The sequence below is a fragment of the Scomber scombrus genome, chromosome 8, assembly GCF_963691925.1.
Source record: "Scomber scombrus chromosome 8, fScoSco1.1, whole genome shotgun sequence".
In the NCBI taxonomy this organism is placed as follows: domain Eukaryota; kingdom Metazoa; phylum Chordata; class Actinopteri; order Scombriformes; family Scombridae; genus Scomber; species Scomber scombrus.
The window spans coordinates 11,673,703-11,694,231 of record NC_084977.1 but is presented as its reverse complement, the minus strand read 5'-3'; the positions used below and the strand labels follow the sequence as shown (position 1 = coordinate 11,694,231).

At 37.6% G+C, this 20,529-nt stretch overlaps 2 protein-coding genes across 2 annotated transcripts; both read right to left on the bottom strand.

Annotated features, from left to right (window-relative positions):
- Positions 1-217: 217 nt before the first annotated feature.
- Positions 218-2,339, bottom strand: LOC133984778 (mast cell protease 1A-like). Its single transcript, XM_062424252.1, has 5 exons — positions 2,291-2,339; positions 2,069-2,213; positions 1,640-1,772; positions 671-925; positions 218-569 (listed from the first exon to the last, which is right to left on the bottom strand). Exons 1-5 carry the CDS (start codon positions 2,337-2,339, stop codon positions 402-404), a joined length of 750 nt encoding a protein of 249 aa, XP_062280236.1. The 3' UTR covers positions 218-401.
- A 2,903-nt stretch (positions 2,340-5,242) lies between these two features.
- On the bottom strand, positions 5,243-9,914 carry LOC133984777 (serine protease 30-like). Its single transcript, XM_062424251.1, has 11 exons — positions 9,857-9,914; positions 9,624-9,774; positions 9,395-9,530; positions 8,929-9,186; positions 8,656-8,829; positions 8,459-8,493; positions 6,366-6,427; positions 6,136-6,283; positions 5,858-5,993; positions 5,494-5,754; positions 5,243-5,410 (listed from the first exon to the last, which is right to left on the bottom strand). Exons 1-11 carry the CDS (start codon positions 9,912-9,914, stop codon positions 5,249-5,251), a joined length of 1,581 nt encoding a protein of 526 aa, XP_062280235.1. The 3' UTR covers positions 5,243-5,248.
- Positions 9,915-20,529: the final 10,615 nt, after the last annotated feature.

Below are 20,529 nucleotides of genomic sequence, written 5' to 3'. Positions count from 1 at the left end.
GATTGAAAAAAGATGGCCTATAGAGGATTAGAATACGATTAACAGTTACTTTTACTACTAAAAATTACACCCAGAAGTTAAAAATGGTACATCATATTAATTTAAATATAATTTGTTTCTGATCAGAATGATATGAGAAAGGAATTCAAACATGATGTCTGAAAAGCATTTTTATTTTGAATTTTGATATTTCAGTAAAGAATACAGTGTAGAGAAAACAACTTGAGATACAGCAACACCTCCAAATTAAAGCAAGTTAAACATTGTATAAGAAATCTTTTTATTTTATTTTAATTTTGGTATTTGAGTGAATAATAAAATTGTGAAAGAACAATTTAAGACACAATGACACGCCCATATTGCATGTAGATTATGTTTAAGCGAAGCTTTGTCCAAGATTGTTACTCATAATGTTTTCTGCCTTTGAAAATGGTATTGATCCAGGGAAGGTATTTTGATATGTCTGTATATACGTTGGGTACATCTGGGTACGCACAGTTCCGGTTCTTGTTAAAAGACACAACACCAACTGCCATCCCATTGCACACCAGAGGACCACCAGAATCACCCTGTTGAGAAGAAGTATCATTTGTTTTTGTTTGGTTATTATTCAATTAAAGATTTTTATACCATTTTAAGACTAGAAACCAGTTGACGTCAGAAAACGTACCTGACAGAATCCTTTACGTGTGCCATATCCACCTGCACAGATCACATTGGCAGGAAGACCGGGCCATTCCTTCTCACAGAATTGCAGGTTGATGATTGACACACTCACTTCTCTCAGCTCATCAACGACTCTTCCTTTACTTTTTGTGGCACCCCAACCAGCTACATGACACATCATGTGTTCCTTTATGTTCACTTCAGATCTTGAAAGTTGAATTTTTTGTACACTGTTGTCCAGTTGAACTTTCTGTGCCAGCTGGAGACAGAAAATCAGAAAGTAAAATAAAACAATAGTAATCTTAATTTAATATAATTGTTTTCCTTCAACAGATTTCAGGTTAACAAACTGTATTTTCCCTCAGTAGTTGTGATATCAAGTTTTTTTTTCTATTTTGGCAGCAGCACCGACATTTTTTTACATTTACCTTACCTGGTAATTTCATAGATGGATTAAGCCAAAAACACTATATGACCTTGTGGTAAATGCAGTTCGGAAGCACCCGTCTGGCCTTCCCATCTAGGGCAGCTGCTCACTGACAGTCCTCTCTATTTTTAGCCATGTCAGTGGTATGGCTGTTTTGCATTAAGGTGCACCAGTTCCAGGTCTCTGGTATTATGCATAATCACTCACTGACATGCTTACTGGGACATTTGATTGAACGGATCCATTGTTAATGTTATTATTTAAAGCTGTGCTTTTCCTGCTTTGTCAAATCAAATGTCTGACATAAAAAGGGAATATTGCACAATATTGTATTGACCTTATGTGACCCACCCATTTCTTTCATTTGTTTCTGATTTTGTCTCGTACATTATGGGCGCTGTTGCTGGCCACAGCAAACACATGTGAAAGTTGTATAATCTTATCAATTTTAACCCAACTTCAATGGAAATAAATTTGACCACAAAAACATATGATTTCACTTGGGGCTTTCACTAGCTTCAAATGAATAAATTAATATCTACTTACCTTAAGGAGCATGATGTCATTACCGCGTCCTACATTCTCAAAAGATGGGTGTTTGTATTGCTTTTCAATGTTTCTTGTTTTATTCTTAGCATCCTTCAGATTGTGGGTCCCAAGAACAATGCTTTTAAGATCTCTGAATGAGTGATCATTGAGAGGTTGTCAGTACAATTTATATTTCTTCCTAAGGAAAGAAAGAAAGAAAGAAAGAAAGAAAGGAAGAAAGAAAGAAAGAAAGAAAGAAAGAAAGAAAGAAAGAAAGAAAGAAAGAAAGAAAGAAAGAAAGAAAGAAAGAAAGAAAGAAAGAAAGAAAGAAAGAAAGAAAGAAAGAAAGAAAGAGCAATAAAAAAAAGTTGGTCTATACAACTTCAAGTCCATTATAATTCAAATTGATGTGAATTCAAGATTCCTTAAAGAGGAGAGATAACTCACGAGTCACAGTGGGCAGCAGTTACTACAAACTCTTCACTGATGAGGAACCCTCCACATACATGTCCTCTATTGTTCTGGACTGAGGCCATATACAGCAGGGAGTTCTCCTTTGCCTTTTCCCCATCTATGATTTCGCTCCCATGTGCTGACAAGATTAACAGAAAATCGGAATTAGGTTAAAGCAATTATAGTAATACAATTTCAATTACAATTTAATCTTACCAAGACATGTCAGAGCATGAACAAGCAGAAATCTGCGCAGACCATGCATCTTGCCAGCAGAAGAATTGCCTTTGTAGTCTCAGGAGGACTCTTTTATACAGAAGTGCTGTATGTTGTCACTTGTGGCACCATGATTAGCATCTTGATTTCTATATAACCACATCCTTTGAGCAATGCAAGTTTGCAAGCTCCCACGAATATTATCTTTGCATTATCATGTTTCCTTATGGTATGTATGGTACAACAGCCTGAATTAGGTCGCCATAATCTGTTATGCTAATCAATGTCTTCTAATGTATTTAGGCCACATTCAGCCTCTTCACTGAGTTCATTCTGGACCCTTTTCGATATCCTTCCCTAATGTTTACGACTATTACTTGACCACATTTGGAGAGTTCTGTTCAAATTCATTTAAGAAGAACTACAGAGAATAATTTCCTGTTTTTATAGCTTTGACTTTCAAAATGGTGTCATGGTCACAGTTATGAAACTAATGCACTAGTTACATCCCTTTTAATATTATGACAGTTTTTTGCACTATAAGGCCCCTTGCTGGCATAATTCAGCCCTGAGGCATGTCAGAATATGAAGAAATACACATCTGTGGAGACCCCAAAACCTCAACATCTTCACTGATGTGTCTCTGTTTAGTTCAATATGGGCCTTTTTGTACATTCTTCTCACTCAATATTTGTGGATACTACTTAAACATATCAAACTTTAGTTGGATCAGAAATGGATTGTAGAAAATCAAAATGGGGACGTCATCAATGGATTGGTTCTAGGGCCAAATTTGCAAACAGATGCAATTTGCAAAAAATATTTCATATTTATCCTTGTATTATGGGAAACTGTAAGTAATTGTTTCAGCTGTAATGTTAACATGCATAATATAATTCACAGTAGCTGTGTTGCGTAATGAAATGAGTGACACCATGAGAAGTGGTATCCAGTGGCTTTAAGGGCAGTTGCAGCAACATGACCATGCAAGGTAGGTCTGTACCACCAGTATTCATTTATGTGTAGAGTTGCTGCTAGCTGAGCATTCCTTTATATTTCATTATTCCTGTAATGGTTGGAATTAAGTACAGTTTGTTGTCCATCCAGAGCTACAGGACCACCTTACCACTAATGGTCATGTTGTGCTGCCATAAATGCAGCATGTGCCTTCTCAGGTTCTCCCATATATTATCCAAACTCTTCCTCAGATATGTGTAGGCACAACTCTCCCTCCCATTACTTTGTAATATAGTAGGCGAATCTGAATGAAATCGGCAATGTGAAGCATGTGTATGATCAGTGTGTGGCAGACTGTCGAACAAAATCTTTATTTAATCTTTTTTTTATTTATTCTGGTCCTTTTTGGACCTTTTGGTCTCACAGTTTATGGTCACAACTCTATCACATGAAGTGAGCTTTAGTTGCGTTAGAAGTAAGCAGTGTTAATATCAAGTCTCTTTAGCGTGCAAATACTGCCCACCCAGATATAAGTGCTTTAAACCTGCATTCTTTCTGATGGCCAGCACAGGGCAACTCCACTTGCTCCAAAAAAGAGTCCAATTGTATAGAATTCTATGGGAAAATGACCCTACTTCTTGCTTGATTTATTATCTCAGTAAACAGTTTCCTAAGTTTATTTCCTAAAGGGTGTATATCCTCAATCATTAGCTTCAAGTCATCTTCAATACAGCATGATGTTTATTTAGTAAATTATGGTCAAATTTAATTTAAATTTGATGATAAACCAGGGTATGCTTTAGGGCATGGCTAAGATGTGATTGAAGTTGCTACCGCATTGACGATACTGATAAAGTAATGTAACTATGTCCTAACCCTTGACTTACCCTTGACTTACCCTTGACAGAGTATAGCCATAGCCTTAGCATCACTATTTCAGGGTGTTTCAGTTCATGAAAGTTAATTGTATCACTTTGATCATCCAAAAAGTCTTATTCAGTATTTGGCTGTATGGCCCTCTAAGGAGTCAGATGTTCAGTTTTACAATAAGGACATTTGTTTTAATGGTTTCTCCAAAAAAAAAAAAAGCTTTAGAATTAGCACTATCTCAACTAGCATTACGCTTCATTCTCTCATCTAAATATGGTCACTTTTGGCTCAAGAAATCCAAGCTGGCAACTATTAAACTGCCAAACCAAAGGCTTCAAAACACAAATACACAAACCAATGGGTTATGTCACAGAGTTTAACTAATGAAAATCACTATCATTATTCACAACCAGAAATGGTTTTGTATGTCTTCTTAGTAACTGTGACAGACAAGATGAACCACAAACACCACAGTTTCCAGCCTCAGGTTTGCTTATCAGCATTCTCACAGTAACTGGTGGAAAATGCTCTATTAAGATCATTTTCAAATGAATGCACAGTTACCATTCTGAAAAAGCTTCAAGATTGTTATTGTTTTAATTGACCTGATTCCAACATATTTGTAAGTGAAGTGTAAAAAATATCTTATTTGTAGGAGATACCTATTGTAGGCTTTATGCAAGCACACCAGCCTGTACATCAACAAATACATACCACAAACACAAGATTAGGTGTCAAAAATAATTTCTTGACATTTTGCACATCTGTCTTATCCAAAATCATGGGTTTCTACTCCAAATTAAACTGAGGCTTGTTTAATTTTGTTATTGTTTCTGTAATAGGATACTGTAAATATAGCCAGAAAATCAACTACAGATCAGCCACATAAATTATAGAAGGAAAGAGGTACTTTTTAGTCGTGTAGCCAGTTGAATATATATATGCTATACTCTATGTCAAACATACCCTAAAACCTTAATATTATGCAATATATTAATGATATATTAAATCTTTTTAGGGATGCTTTTAAAAAAACAAAAAACTTTTCAGGTAAAGGTAAAGAGCAGACACTGACACTGAGATTTAAACACAGCAATAACTACAAAAAGCAAGCATGCTGAAACATAACATTTAACAATTCTTTTTCTTGAGAACAGTTTTGATCCATTGAAGGTTTTTTGATACATCTGTGTAGATGTTGGGTACATTTGGGTAGTCACAATTTTTCTTCATGTTGAAGGACACAACACCCACTGCTTTCCCGCTACACACCAGAGGACCGCCAGAATCACCCTTTGAGAAAGAAGTAAAATTATTAGTTTGGTCAAGATGTTTGAACCATTTAAACACCAGAAACCATTTTCTATAAAACATACCTGACAGAATCCTTTGTTTGTGTCATAACCACCTGCACAAATAACATTGTCAGGAAGCTTAAATCGAATTTGATCCCATTCTGTCTTACAGGTCTTCAGGTTAATGATAGGCACTTCCACCACTTGCAGCACATCACTTCTACCAGTTTTTGTTTTACCCCATCCAGCCACACGACACTTTGCTTTATCTTTTATCTTCATCTCGGGCCGTGGAAGCTGAACTGGTTGTACTTTGTTGTCCAGTTGAGCTTTCCTAGACAGCTGGAAACACACAAAATCCGAATTTTTTTATTTCTAAACAAGAGTAATATAAAATAAATATTCATTCATTTTGCCTGAGACAGTTAATTAAATGTGTGCTTACTTTGAGGAGCATGATGTCATTACCAGATTGGGCATTCTTGTAAGATGGATGTTTGCATTTCTTTACTCTGTATCTCATTGTGTCGTTATTAATCTTCTTGAGATTGTGGGTGCCAAGAACAACACTTGTAGGGTTCCTGAATGAGAAATCATTCAAACATTGTCAGTAGCTTTTTCTTAAGTTGTGCCAAAAAACAAACAAAATGTATAAAGCAGACATTTTTATTTGATTTTTAATTACATGAATTAAGGATTTCTTGAAAAGAAAATATAACTTACGAGGTATCACAGTGTGCTGCAGTGACTACAAAGTCCTCACTGATCAGGAATCCTCCACATATATGACCTCTGTTGTCCTGTACAGAGGCCATGTACAGCATTAAGTTGTCCGGGACCTTTTTTCCATTTATGATTTCACTCCCCAGTGCTAAAAAGACAACAAGAAACAAAGGATGAGTTGATATCCCTTTTGTACTCTGGAGAGTAATAAATAGATTCAACCATCTTACTGTTTTTTCCCAAACATGCCAGGAGAAGAAAAAGCAGAAATGTATGCAGACCACGCATCATACTGGCATGAAAAACAGCATGTGGTGTTTTGGGTGTCAAGTAGACCCCTTTATATAGGAGTTTACTCAGTAAGCCAACCTGTGGTTTGCATCTACTTCATACTTGCATCATTGGCTGCATCCTCTGTTGACGACTAATTGACTTGTAGCGATGAGTGCTTGAGGTCAGTAAAGCGATGTGGTATCATGCAGTGTTACTAGTGTTACAGTAAATATAGTGGTTTTGGTTCTGCTGTCTCAGCAGCAAGAAGCACATACATTCTGTGGTCAGTATGTGATGACACATACCATACCATTTTTGCTTTTCTGCACTTTTTTTTGTTTTGCATTTTAAAACCCTTTTTTTTCACTGTTAGGATACAATTATACTTACCCACATGGAAATTTGCTTATTTTAGATGAATGTCAATGCTTTTGTTATTAATCTACTTTTTAGCTTTGACCTTTGGGCTATTAAGAGCTTTTGTCACTGAGATGTTGCACGGAAACCTTTGAGAACAAGATGAGTCATGGAAACCACAGTTTCAAGCTTCAGGTTTAGCCTTGGTATGCTCATGATCAGGATTATGAGCCCCATGTTACAATTAAAGACACTTAACCAATGACTGACAGCCTGAAAGGGGCTTCATGACTCATCTGGCAGTTTCACTTTACCACAGTGGAACATGTCGAGAAGTGACGTGCATTTTATGGTAATACACAGGACATGAATATTTGAAGAAGAGGCCACACTCAGTGAAATGTGCATTACTTTTGAATTTGACATTTCTATTTACAGTAATAATTTCTCATGTAGCAAGAAAATAAAGGTGTCATAGCTTGGAAACATGCAGAGATGAGCAAATAGACCCACCAAAGGTTTTCCAGTGGTGTAGAAATTGCCGCAATTCAATATCAATAGGCTGAATTACTTGGTATCAACTGTAATGGGCTTGCACGTCCAATAGAATGATGTTATCACAAAGTAGACATGCTACAGTTTGCTTCCTCAGATGGCTTGATTATGTGGTGTGGTTGCAAAATTTGGATGGGAAAATTGCACACACATTCTGCAAATTTTTAAGAAAGGAATTCAGACAGTTTAAGCAATGTGCTTGGTCTTGTTTTGGGTATTGTTGGTGATATTATATATATATATATATATATATATATATATATATATATATATATATATATATATATATATATATATATATATATATATATATATAGTACTTCAACATTTAAAAGTCTTTCTGTCAGTGACAGATGCAATGGATTACATGTCACACAAGACCCGTTTTTTACACTACATACACTGATATATTGCTTGTGTTGTAGTCTTTAAACGAAAATTAAACAAAGTGGTGATCCAGCCATTATCATGCATTTAATACAGACTTATTTTGCACAAATCTATTATAAATCTATTCTATATCCTTTCTGCAGTAGTCAACCAATTCCTTTTCATTTTGCATGTTTATTCTCTTGAATATTGTTCATGTTGGACTGGTTTGGTTTATATGCTCTCATTTGTTGTGTATATTGCATAACCACATCAGATAAACTTTTCATGGCTAAGCTTTATATGTGACACAGATACAATGATGTTCTTTGGTGTGGATCTACGTGACACAACCAACTCTAACATGATGTGAAAAAAGAACCACAGAAACCAGAGTTTCCATCTGCAGCTGTGAGCGTCGGTGTTCTCACACTCAACATTATGAAACTAAAAGTGTTGCAATTAGATTTCAATTATTAATTAATTGTTAATATTTTCATTAGTTTATCATTATTTCACAGCTAGCAGTCTAAATGAGCATTGTTATACCTGTGAAGTGTCAAAAAATGCATCTTATTGAATTTTTGATTTGATGCAAATATAACTTGTTCGATTTGTGTTGGACTCTTTTTAGGTGCAGGCTGTGAGTTCCGAATCTGTGAACCTCATGCAGCCAGAGGAAAGTGAGGAAAGAGAGCATTCAGAGATTCATATAAAAATGCTGCAGTGTATACTTCATGTTTAAACAACTAAACTTCCTTAAAGTTACTGTGATGTGTTGATGATGGTTTTGTGAAGGTTTTCCTGGATAAAGAAGTTTTGCATTTATGTCTAATAATGAAAGATGTCACAGTTTGAATTAATATTTTATTTGGCATTTAGGTCAAAGAGCAAATATGACAAAGTGAGTTAGACAAAGCAATACAGCCACAATACCATCAAATTTAATACATCCACAATTCAAACACAATTTTGGATCCAATTCTTTTTCTTGAGAATCTTGTTGATCCAGGGAATAAACTGTGATATGTCTGTATACATGTTGGGTACATCTGGGTAGTCACAGGTATAATTATTGTTGAAAGAAACAACACCAACTGCAAGCTTCCCATTGCACACCAGAGGGCCACCAGAGTCACCCTGCAAGGAGGAAATATCTTATTCATTTTAAGATGTTCATGCCATTTTTTAAAAACCAGAATACAGCTTGCAATTTGTATGAACACACAGAAAACATACCTGACAAAATCCTTTCTTTGTCTTATATCCACCTGCACAGATAACCTTGGCAGGAAGTTGAATCCACACCCTCAGACACTCTTCCTGGTTAATGATAGGAACATTCGCCACTTGTAGCTCATCTACAGGTTGACCAGCAGTTCTTGTGTAACCCCATCCTGCTACACTGCACATTTTGTTTTCTTTTAGGTTCATACGATGACTGGGAAGCTTTATTGGCTTAATTGTTTTTTTGCCAAGGCTAGCTTTCCTAGACAGCTGCAGATACATGAGATAAGAAAATGAAAATGAAGCACTAACAGCATCTTATTTTATCACAGAGCCTTTTTCTCCATCAGACTTCACTATCAAATAATATTTATACATAATGTATAACTTTATAATGTTACATACAGTATATTCCACGGAAATAACGTGGATTTTAACATGATATTACCTTGGACTATTTGGTTGAATAGATACTTACTTTGAGGAGCATGATGTCATTCCCTGATGTTAAATTAACATAATCTGGATGTTTACATTTCTTTACACTGTATCTCATTGTGTCATTATTAATCTTCTTGAGATTGTGAGTGCCAAGAACAACAATCAATGGATATCTGCATAAATAATGATTGAGAAATTGACAGAATAGTCAGTTTTATTTAAATGATATTTATTCAAAGATTGCTTGAAGAGGAAAGGTCACTCACGGGTTATCACAGTGCGCTGCAGTGACCACGAAGTCTTCACTGATGAGGAATCCTCCACATATATGTTGACCTGCCTTATTTTGTACTGAGGCCATATACAGCAGGGAGTTCTCATTGGCTTTTTCTCCATGTATGATTTCACTCCCAAGTCCTGAAATGATAAAAATGAAATTAAAACAAATCAATGTCCTATTTGAGGACTAGAGAAAAACAATGAGACTTGGTAATCTCACCATTTTGTCTGAGACATGTCAGAACATGAATAAGCAGAAACTTGTGCAGACCATGCATCTTGCTGGCAGGAAACTCAACCTGTCATCTCGGGGGTCTCAAATAGACGTTTCTTATATACCATTTTGCCATGTGGGTAATTCTGTGGTTTTTATACTCATATTTCACCCTGACTCACATCCTGCCTTTGTCAGCGCAACTTTATTCCTGTTGTAACAAGGAGTCAAGATGCAGTACTGCCATTGTTACAGGCAATAGCAACTGCTTGACAGATTAGCACAATCTGTCACATGAATCCATTCACTCTGTTCTTTCTTTAAGTTAAATCACAACTTCTATTTTTTCCTTTTGTGCCTTGCACTTTAAGTATCTTTCAGTCTCTTTGCTTTGTTCATTCTGTACTTTTTTGGACTTGGAAGTGAAGAAAATAGATGCACAGTCAAGGGTCATCGCTGTGGATACACTTAATGGCTGTGGCAATTGTGAGGTTTACTTTTGATCAACTCAGGCAGGCAAGTCAAAATATCAGCTTTACTTTTGGGAGAGTAATCAGATTACTTATAAATAGATTACTTTTGGGAGAGTAATCAGATTACTAGTAATCAGATATGTCAGTGAGGAGAACAACACAGCTCCAAACAGCCTCCAAAATGACCATACAGTTGATTTAATGCCTCTCTGATTCAACAAAGCCTGAACATTATAACCTTCATGAAGTGAGAATTTAATGCAGGACTGTTGTATTAGACTAAAATACTTTTAGCAAGGTGGACATGATGCACTGGCAACTACTGGCAACAACCAATTTGTGGCAGTTATTATTAGGGCCCGAGCACTGACCAGTGCGAGGCCCTATTGTATCTGTCCTGATTATTATTATAGTTCCTATAAAACAAACGCCTTTTTGACAGCCTAAACGTGCCCCAAAACTCACCAGAACTTGCAATCATGTCCGATCCGATGAAAATTTTGATATTTTAAGGATCACTGAAATGGGCGACGCAAAATGGATCAATAGCGCCCCTAAGAAAATTTTATATATGATTATATAAAAATGACATATGACAAACATTATCCGATTTATATGAAATTTACAGGATGTGTTCTCCACATCACATACTACAACATGACATATAATTGGTGGGTGCTCTCTAGCGCCACATAGTGGACACAGGCAGTGATATTTCACCACATCATGCGACGTCAAATAAAAGCCTGCGAATGAAGACGTCAACCTGCGCGCCCTCCGACTGCGCCACAGCCCGACATGCATGGGGGGGCGACAAGGCCCGTTCATCGCTGCTTGCAGCTTTAATTATATATATATTCTGCACTATTACAGTTTCTCTAGCATACACACACAGGCTCTAGCCTCATATTGTACATTATGGTGCATAACATTTTTCTCACATTAGGTTTTCTAAAAGCATGAGTCTGTCACCTAAGAAGTATTCTTCAACAGATAGCCCACATCAGAGCACAAGAGTTAGACCAAAGAGTTTTTTAGTTTCTCGCTCTCACAAGACACTTGTATTCTCTTAATTTGGTGGATAGCATGTAGCCACATCAAATGAACTTTATACGTGACAAGCACAATAATGTTCTTTGGTGTGGATATACATGAAAACCACAGTTTGTTCCCAGTCACAGTTATGAAACCAACCATGTATTCAAATTTAAAATTGTCACTCATGTAATTATTTGAGCATTACTCCACAGCTAGCAGTCAAAAGGAGCATCATATTCTGTTTGACTGGGGTTGCTGCTGGTCTTATACAAACGTTCTGTGCACTCGTTGGATTTGTGTAGGACTCAGTGGGGCCTTTTATGTGCAGGCTGTGAGGTCAGAATCTGTACATGCAGTGATAGAGAAGTCAGAAAAGGAAGCAGAGCCTGTTTCGATTGAGACCCGCCAGCATAGTCTGTCTCCTTCTCCTCTGTGTCTGTGTGAATGTTTTCTTTGATAAATAAACGTTGCATTTGTGTCTGCTAATGAAACATGTCACAATTTGAATTGAGATTTTATTTTGCGTTTAGGTGAAGGAGCAAATGCTGACAAGGTGAGTTAGACAAAGCAATAACATCCACAATACAATCAAGTTTAATACATCCACAAACATAATTTGTAAGGTTGTTACATTCAGCTGTTCTTTTATTGGAGGGCTGTGGCAACCTTTTGAAAGAAAACAGGATTTATTTTTCAAGGGGAAATATTTTATTTAAAAATAATCTTTTTCACAATGGGAATATCATTTTATGCATTTATGCAAACATACTCCTCTCTGCAAAACATATACTATACTTTACATGGACCTAAGCTGACAGATACACAAATTCTGGCAGTTGTAATTGTCCTGTTTGGCACACATAAGCACACATCTGCAGTTTAGCCTTATAGTGTGCCCTAAACAATATATAGGTTCCTTCCTGTTATATGTTTCCCCTTAAAATGAGCTTTGTTTACTGGAAACATTTGTTGAAATCATTGCATAGATAAACTGCATTCATCAGCCACATTTATTCAGTGTCTGCTGCTACATACATATTTGACTACATTATGTTTTAGTATGAAATTTCCTCTGTGTTTGTACTGGACAGTGTTTCTGCAGGGTGCTGAGCCAGCGGGATAGTAACACAAAGAGGGATTTTTGCATTAAAAGCCAAATGAAAGATGCCCTTCACTTGACTTGGTTTAACCAGACCCCTGAAGCCTCGTGCAAGTTTTGGCATGTGAATAGTGCCTACCATTAAATAGCTCAACTACTTGCTATGTTTGCTTTTGTTACTTTGGTTAGTACCTCATGATACCCAGCAGAGTGGGACAGAGTTCAACACAAGTGTTTTAATGTTGCTCTGATTTTTGACCATTAGAGGGTGCTGCTTCTCCATAAATGCAAATCGAATGTAGAGTCAGGAACTGGGCTGTAATTCCTAACAGTAGTTGTGTGCCTTCTGCTGTAGGCTGCATTAGGATCATTGCCTTCATTATAAGCAAAACAGTAAGCATGTCTTCCTGCTAATACAAGGGCCCATGTCTTACAGTCTGTGATGTTGAGGTTGAACCTTTAACAACAGGAAAAAGATTAATACTGTATGTTAATACACTACTATAGCATGAACTATGAGCTAAGGTTTCTCAGAGATCACCTGTATGAATAACAGCAATGACTTAACATAAACATAATGAACAGGTTGCTTTTTTAACTCACAGTTGCCATGATTTTAGTGGAAGTTTGTTCCACTACAAGCTCAGTTGGAGTGGATGCATTCCTTTAGTTCTCTCTACTACGTACAACATGATGACAGACTTTGACTGGGGAAACTGACACATGCTTGTCATGCTTGTTGTCTGATACAACCCAAAGGTTTCAATCCAATAAAAACGTTCTCATCTGCTTTATTTCAAACCTTATTACAGGAAAAAGAAAACAGATTTTGACATTCACCTGTTAATCCTTGTACTGAAAGAAACTGCAGTGCTGAAGAAATCTCACCATGCATGCAGTGACAAAACACAGAGTCTGTCTGACTTCACTGGCATGAAGAATTACTTCACACAGCAGGGCTTGAGGGGCAGGGTGGATAGGTTTTACTCAAACTTTGCATGAAGCGGCCCTGACTTTGGTCTTTTCCAGTCACTAACAGCCAAAGACAACCTCATGATGTTGACTGGGACATTAGCCAACATGTGGCCAGGCTGTCTCAGCTAGCCAAACTATATAGGAGATGGTCTGTGCCCCTTTAGGCTGCCACCACCTTTTCAGTGATCTGCTTCTTATAGTCTTAGATATTTTATAGTCTTTATCCTTTGATTGCTTATATTTCTATTTTTTGATGGTTTACTAGTCCCAGGAGTGGTGTTACTGTTGTACTCTCCAGTCCCACACAACACTGGTCACAGTGGTGTAGTATGGCTTGCTAGCCTGATCGATATTTGATTTACAGTATGTCTCTACAGGGCATTTGCAAGTCTGCTCTCCATCCTGTAATGTCTCAGTTACATATAGACACAAAATACCTGTTAATGTCAAATCAGCATCACAGCCACTAGTCAAAGCTACATATAAAGAGATGTATTGATGTTTGGTCTGTGGTGCCCACACTTCATACTTACATAGCTTCATACTTAACTTAGACAAGAGCAGTAAGAAAAGAGTAAAAAAACGGCAAATAAACACTGTTTCTTTTATCACTATTGACAAATAAGAACTGGGACCTAATTATGTTCAAGTTGAATGCAGCCACATAAGTTACAGTTAACACACATTCACCATTTTGTTGTTCAGAGAGTTGGCAAAATCTAATATATTCTGTGAGAAAATGAAGTCAGGTTTACCAAAGTACCACAAAGTAGTCTTGCAGCACAGAGCTTTCAATCCCATCTTCATTCTTTCTAACGATCATCACCAGGTTCTGGTAGATGCTGCAAAGACAGTTCGCCTATAGCGCCTCTCTTTTGGTTGTATCATGGCTCTGGTGGTCGCTTCCTCCTCCATATACTGTGTGTTCGCACCACCACATCTCTGATCTGACTCTTTTTTTTCTCAAACACATTATAGATTGAGCTTTTCTGTCCACCTGAAGCTCAAAATTCTCTGGGTTTCTTCTTTGTCTGTGGTATCTTAGAGTTTATCTGAAAGAAACTCAGACTGTTTTACATCATCTGGCGGACTTTTGCAGTTGGATGAAGGAGATATTTTAATACAGGGAAGTCCAAGGAAAGTGTAATGTTAGTTTAATATTTAAATAGGACTGGTGCCAGAATAGATTTGACTGGAGGGATGATTTGCGAGACTTTTTCAAGATTTGTACGCTAACCTTAACCTTAACCTTTACCTAACCCTAACCTTAAGACAGACCCTAACCGCACTTGTAAGAGTCCAATTTAGCATTCACCTTCATATATAGGTACTTGGAAAAACAGTGAAGTCGTCCTTTAAGGCCCCCTTACATTTTGGGCTGTCTGAGATGAAAGTTTACAATTGGAAGAGAAACATGGTAAAATCTTGGGTTTTTGGATTGACAGACAAAATTCTGACAGTAGCAGAAATTCTTACAATGTGATTGCTGCCAGCGTGACATTTCATAAGTGATTTTTTGTTTGTTTGTTTTGTTTTGGGGTTTTTTTATTTAGGGGGAAAGCACTCAATCTACTTAATACGCTCATGGCAAACAAAAACCAACGATGGAGGGGAAACAAAATGAAGTCATGTGCCTTTACTGCGTTTCTAAAACATACAGTACATGTGGTGTAAATGGATGATGCAGGGTGATAATGTACCTCTGCCTTCAGGTACTTTTTCTGTTTACCTTGCAGTGACTCACCATGTATTCAGTGTACAAACTGACATGCCTCAAATTGATATCATGTAGTCTGACAAACATTATGACCAAGATTTTATCATAAGCGTCTGGCACAATGTGACATGCAAATTTATGCAGACATTGTTATCACACTGCCTAAATGCACCTTTATTCTCAGCAAGAAAATGAATATGCTAATTTTCAGTTTCTTTAAATAGCCCTCCTTTGGACTGAATTTAATCTTGGAACCATAATCCGAAGATTTACTATATGTCCAAACACATCCACACATTATAAATGTGTCCTTCCCCTTTAAAATTTAAACACAGCAGGTAATTATTATTTTCTTCCTCAGTACATCTTGCAGTCATAATAGTATTTCCTGTTTATACACCCATATTAGAAAACAAGTTGTTTACTTCCCTTCTTCTTCTTCTCTCATCCATTCAGATTCACACAATCATCTTTCTATCCATCTCTTCACCTTGTCCCCCAGTGTCTGGCACGACTGCAGGCATCCAGAGAATGCCTGACATGGGGTTTGGCTGGTCGGCACCACATACCTGCGGCGTGGCATGGCAGGGCTTTAGGGGAAATGTGGCGCATGTGCCACTCAGCAGCTCTGTCTAATGTCCAGTAAGTGCCTTCAGACATGAACACTAATCCACTCAGTGATGAGAAGGCCTCAGTATGATGGCTCTGCAGCAGGCTGCCAAGACTGTCCGTGCACACTCTCGGGTTCAGACAGAGCACATCAGGAACAAACTGTGTGCTTCAAAGGGAATCAATGCTTTAATGAAATTGTGTTTTTTGTTTGCAGGTATTTGACTGTGATGAATCAATTTGTTCATGTTTTCCCTCTCCTTTATGAAAGGTTTATTTACCAAAGGAAACACAAGACAGTTAACTCTGTCTCTGCTTTTTCTTTTTGTGTATGTGCTGTGTGAACACACACACACATATGAAATGGGGTACATGGTTACTAAGATGGTGACATGATGTTGTAAAAATGTTGTATTGTTTCCCAGCACCCAAAAGGCATGTGAAAAAGAGAGCTTTGGAACTGTTGGAAAGAAGAGCAAGGATAATAGTTTTTTCCTTGCATCCTTGCAAAAGCTAGACTAAAGATGTCAGGGACTGCTGTCTTGCACAGTCATAGATCAAAGTCATACAAGTATTCTCATTTTACAACCTTCTCACCCAGGCGACAAATAGTCAGTCAGCTCCCTTTTAAACTGAATATTCCTCTTAAATTCCTCTTAAAATAACTTTTAATTGATAAAAAATCATTTTAAAACATCCAGTACTTTTAGTTTTATCTGTGCCATGATTTCAGATCTGGTCTGGATATTTTGTGTATTACTATGCACACATCTTCCTTTTATTATACAGCATGACATATTTGGTATCTCTGGAAGTTTAGTAATCGTCGCTCAAATTTAAAATAAAGTTTTAAGAGTTTAAACAAAGCTGCATTAAACGATGTACATTTTAATGATTGATGGACCTGTTTATCAGGGAAGAAGAAAGTTTGAACCTCAAAATCCAAATTTGAAAGTATACACACACACACATAAACTCAAATTGTAATATTTAGATGATAACATGATATTGTAAAAATGTTGTATTGTTTCCCATCACCCATTACAGTATCATTTTTGTACCACTTAATGAGAATTAAAACACTGAACAGTTTCTGTATTCTCATAAATTTGCTTATAAACATAGTGTATACCTAATAAGCATACACACACATGCACACAAGCTCACAAACTCACATGCACACTCATCCGTTGTCCACTCTTTAGTCCATCTATTCAGCATTATAACTTGGGCTGTTTTTGTAACAAAACAAGGCCTAATCCTAAATTCAGGGAGTTGTGAATGTGCCTCAACAAATGGCAGACAAATGAGAAGGATTAGCGAGGGCCTGTGAAAGAGTGAAAGGTTTGCCATTGATCTACGGTGGTCCTGTTCTCTTTCAGGGCCACTCGGTTTGAAAACCCCACTGAGTAAGAGCATACAGGGCCACTCCAGAGCCCCCTAGGCCACCGAGAGACACACAACAGCCACAATTAGTCTCAGGAGCTGTAATGGCAATTCAATAAGCGCTTTAAAATTGTGCCTTAGTCCGTCTGCCACCCCACAACCCCTCCCATCCCTCCCATTTTCGTCTACATACATAAGATTGGTATTATGAGTGGTGAGGGGCTCTTTTTTTTCTTTCCCACCCACCACAGTTCTTTTCAATCACTGTGAGAGAAAATGACCACACAGGGTTTCAAAGGTTCCAGAGGCTATGGTTTGTTGTCGCTGAAACAGCATGACTTGTGCCCCTGTAGATTTTGGCTAAGGCCCTCAAAATGGGCTTCTATTATTACTTTTTTTGTCACTCAGCTGCAAATTAATTTAGAAGAATTCAAACTAACCTTCTCTATAAACACCATTTTTATTGGGTTGTGCATGATGCATTCATTCATGTTTTTCGCGGATGTGTGGATGTGTAGAAATGTGCAGTACAAATTTGCGGGTGTTCCCATCAAATTCAGATTGTGCCTTTGCCGAAACTTTAAGACATGACCCACTTTGCAACCTACCAGGTGCTAACTATCTGGACACTCATCACACCTAGCATCATTGTCCTCTGCTCACAGCGATCTGATCAAACACAGCCCAAACACCTGTGTTTCTGACATCAACATGTCAATGCAAAGGAGGAGTGGAGGATGTCTTTTGGATGGCTGTCATTTCCATTCTCCAGTGCTCTCTTTGGGACATTCCACGTTGATTTTGCACAGTGTTTAGGTTTTTCCTTTTGCTTCATGATCAAAGGCCAGAGCTTTTGATCAGGACTTCCAAAGGATCCCTCTTGTTTTGCTGGCGAGCGCACTGACAGGACAGTGGTGGAGCAATGATAATTACAGCTCCCATTTGGTGTCCCTGGAACTGGCACCAACAGCCAGTTGCACCCTCAGGCCAAGAAGAGGGGAGAGATTCTTGGACAGTTAAAAGAGGAGAGGAGAGGTAGAAGAGAAGAGTTGGAGGACACTGACAAAGAGGCGAGTCAATCGAGAGAACAGGCAGAAAATGGGATTACTTTGGTGTGCATGTTTTAGTGTGCCAGCTGAGGACTGGATCATACAATCATATATTCAGAGACACCTGTAAAACAGGAACTTACGTCCTCTTGCATCACTACACAATATTTCCTTACAACAAGAGAGAAAAAAAGGTGAAATATACTGTATATGATACAGTACAATCTGTTTGCTGTACAAAAATAATTTTTAACTAAAATTTTAATGAATATGTTTTACAGTTTGAATAAACCAGAACAAAAGACTACAAGAAGTCTCTGCTTTTTAAAATGTAACACCCCCTCAAGGGTGCACAGCTGAATACAAAGACATTTGCATGGCAACAGTAAGGCCAGACCCCCCATACTGATATTTGTGTGCTGCACCCAGACCTTTGGAGTTGAACTGCAGTGTGACTTCACGCCATTCTGACCAGACATGTACCCCGTCACAGTAATCTCACATTATGACAGGCTGAAAGGTTGGCCTTTATTCACCCCAAACAGCCACTATTCATCCTCGACTCTCCTTTCTGTTCACTGAAAAGACTGAGTGGCCTCCTGTGCCACTGGAGGGCTTGTCTGTGTGTAAATGACCTTGATGCTCCCTTGCATAGTTCATAACCACGGAGCTTTCATCAGACACGGGGAGGTCCTCCACATCAACGCCTCTCCCGCTGTGAATTTTGTCATGATTATGATGAGGAGGGGGACTGTGTCAGAGAGCTCAAATGGAGATGTTACCAACACTTAACAATCAGTGTGCCACGCACAAGACAAGAATTGAATGCCATTATCATGTTTCACAATTTTACAGCAAAATGGAAAATAAATAAACAAATAAAGAAAAAATCCATGGGCTTGCCAGTATGAGGGATTGAGCCATGACTCGATGATTTATCCACATTTTTATTGAAGTTTACCAAACCAAGGCACTCAAATGATTTTACTTTGCTGAAATGTATCTAAGGATGTTTTTTTCTGAGACTTTGGCCTTATATACAGTACAAACTCCTATTACTGGCCTATAGCTGAACGCTGTTTATGATGAATGGATCACAAATGTACCATTATCCAGTTAAAATACCATACAAAATGAGCTGTATATGGACTTGAATACAATTACTTTTTTCCCATCTTTTTTTTAACAGTAGGACTACAATCCAACACAAAAAGTCAACAATAACAAACATCAACTTCAAACAGTTAAAGAGTACAAAATGTCTTAAATATATTAAATGTTCTATTAGCATCAGCCTTGTGGTCGAGAAAATGTTAGCAAGACTTAAACCATTTACTACTGTGTGTACAAAATTAATGAAGTTGCTGCTATGTGACAGTGGGTGTACCTACAGCCTCTATAATGCATTAATTGACTCAAATGGATATTATTATTATTTCACAACTGAACTAATGACCAATAATTAGAGAGTAGATGAGACTCCTAATCTAATAGCTGTGGGATGTTGGATGAGAGAAGCAATCAGACAGAAGCATGCAAAAACATACAAGTAATCTCAGGAAATCCAGCATGTTATCTTTGTTTCTGTTGAGTTCTTGTCTTATATAGACATATACAGACAGAACAGTACATTGATCAATGAGTCAATAAGATATTTTTCATCTCATCTCCACACTTCAGATGCAGGTCAGTGTCCTTTAACCAGTAGTTTCAGTCCAGTATATCCCAAGCAACGAGGAAGATGTAGAGGCTGTAGCTATCTCAACGTTGTTCTTGTTTTAATAGTAATAAGCCCTTTCAGACTAAGAAATATCACTTCTGTGTTGTGTTGCACCACATACTTTCCTTTTTCTTTTGTTGAACGTCTAAAATGGGCTTTGCTGTCATTTGTCAATCATCTTACAGTCTTAAAGTCACCCAAAAACAGCTTTACAGATGATCCTGCAAAATGTCCATGTACATACAGAGTCACACAGACAGATACTGTAGCCAGACAGAAGCCTGAGGATAGCATAACTCTACTGTGTTGAACCTTATTACTGAACATCATTAGAAAACAGAGAAAATAACTTAAAAGTACATATAATTATTCTAACTCTACAAATGTTACAAACCTCAACAAATGTACATTTGCCGTATTTTCTCTAACAGTGGCCAGTATTCAATTACAAGCTGGGTCTCCAATAACGGCCGGGGCTGTGGTCAACACAAACAAATAAATGCCAGCCCCAAATACCGGCCGGGGGGAAAAAAAGGGTGGATAAACTCCTGGTGCCTGTTATATAATGTGCATGCCAGTTAAATAGTAGTTACCTCAATGTAACTCCAGTTCG

Bases quoted from the DNA above. Each gene is read 5' to 3' on its own strand.
- LOC133984778 (XM_062424252.1), bottom strand. From the start codon at position 2,339: ATGCATGGTCTGCGCAGATTTCTGCTTGTTCATGCTCTGACATGTCTT. The intron at 2,214-2,290 runs GTAAGATTAAAT...TAATCTTGTCAG, and splicing joins TCATGCTCTGACATGTCTTG to CACATGGGAGCGAAATCATA. The intron at 1,773-2,068 runs GTGAGTTATCTC...TCACTCATTCAG, and splicing joins ACTGCTGCCCACTGTGACTC to AGATCTTAAAAGCATTGTTC.
- LOC133984777 (XM_062424251.1), bottom strand. From the start codon at position 9,914: ATGCATGGTCTGCACAAGTTTCTGCTTATTCATGTTCTGACATGTCTC. The intron at 9,531-9,623 runs GTGAGTGACCTT...TTATTTATGCAG, and splicing joins GCAGCGCACTGTGATAACCC to ATATCCATTGATTGTTGTTC. The intron at 5,994-6,135 runs GTAAGTTATATT...TTTCTCATTCAG, and splicing joins GCAGCACACTGTGATACCTC to GAACCCTACAAGTGTTGTTC.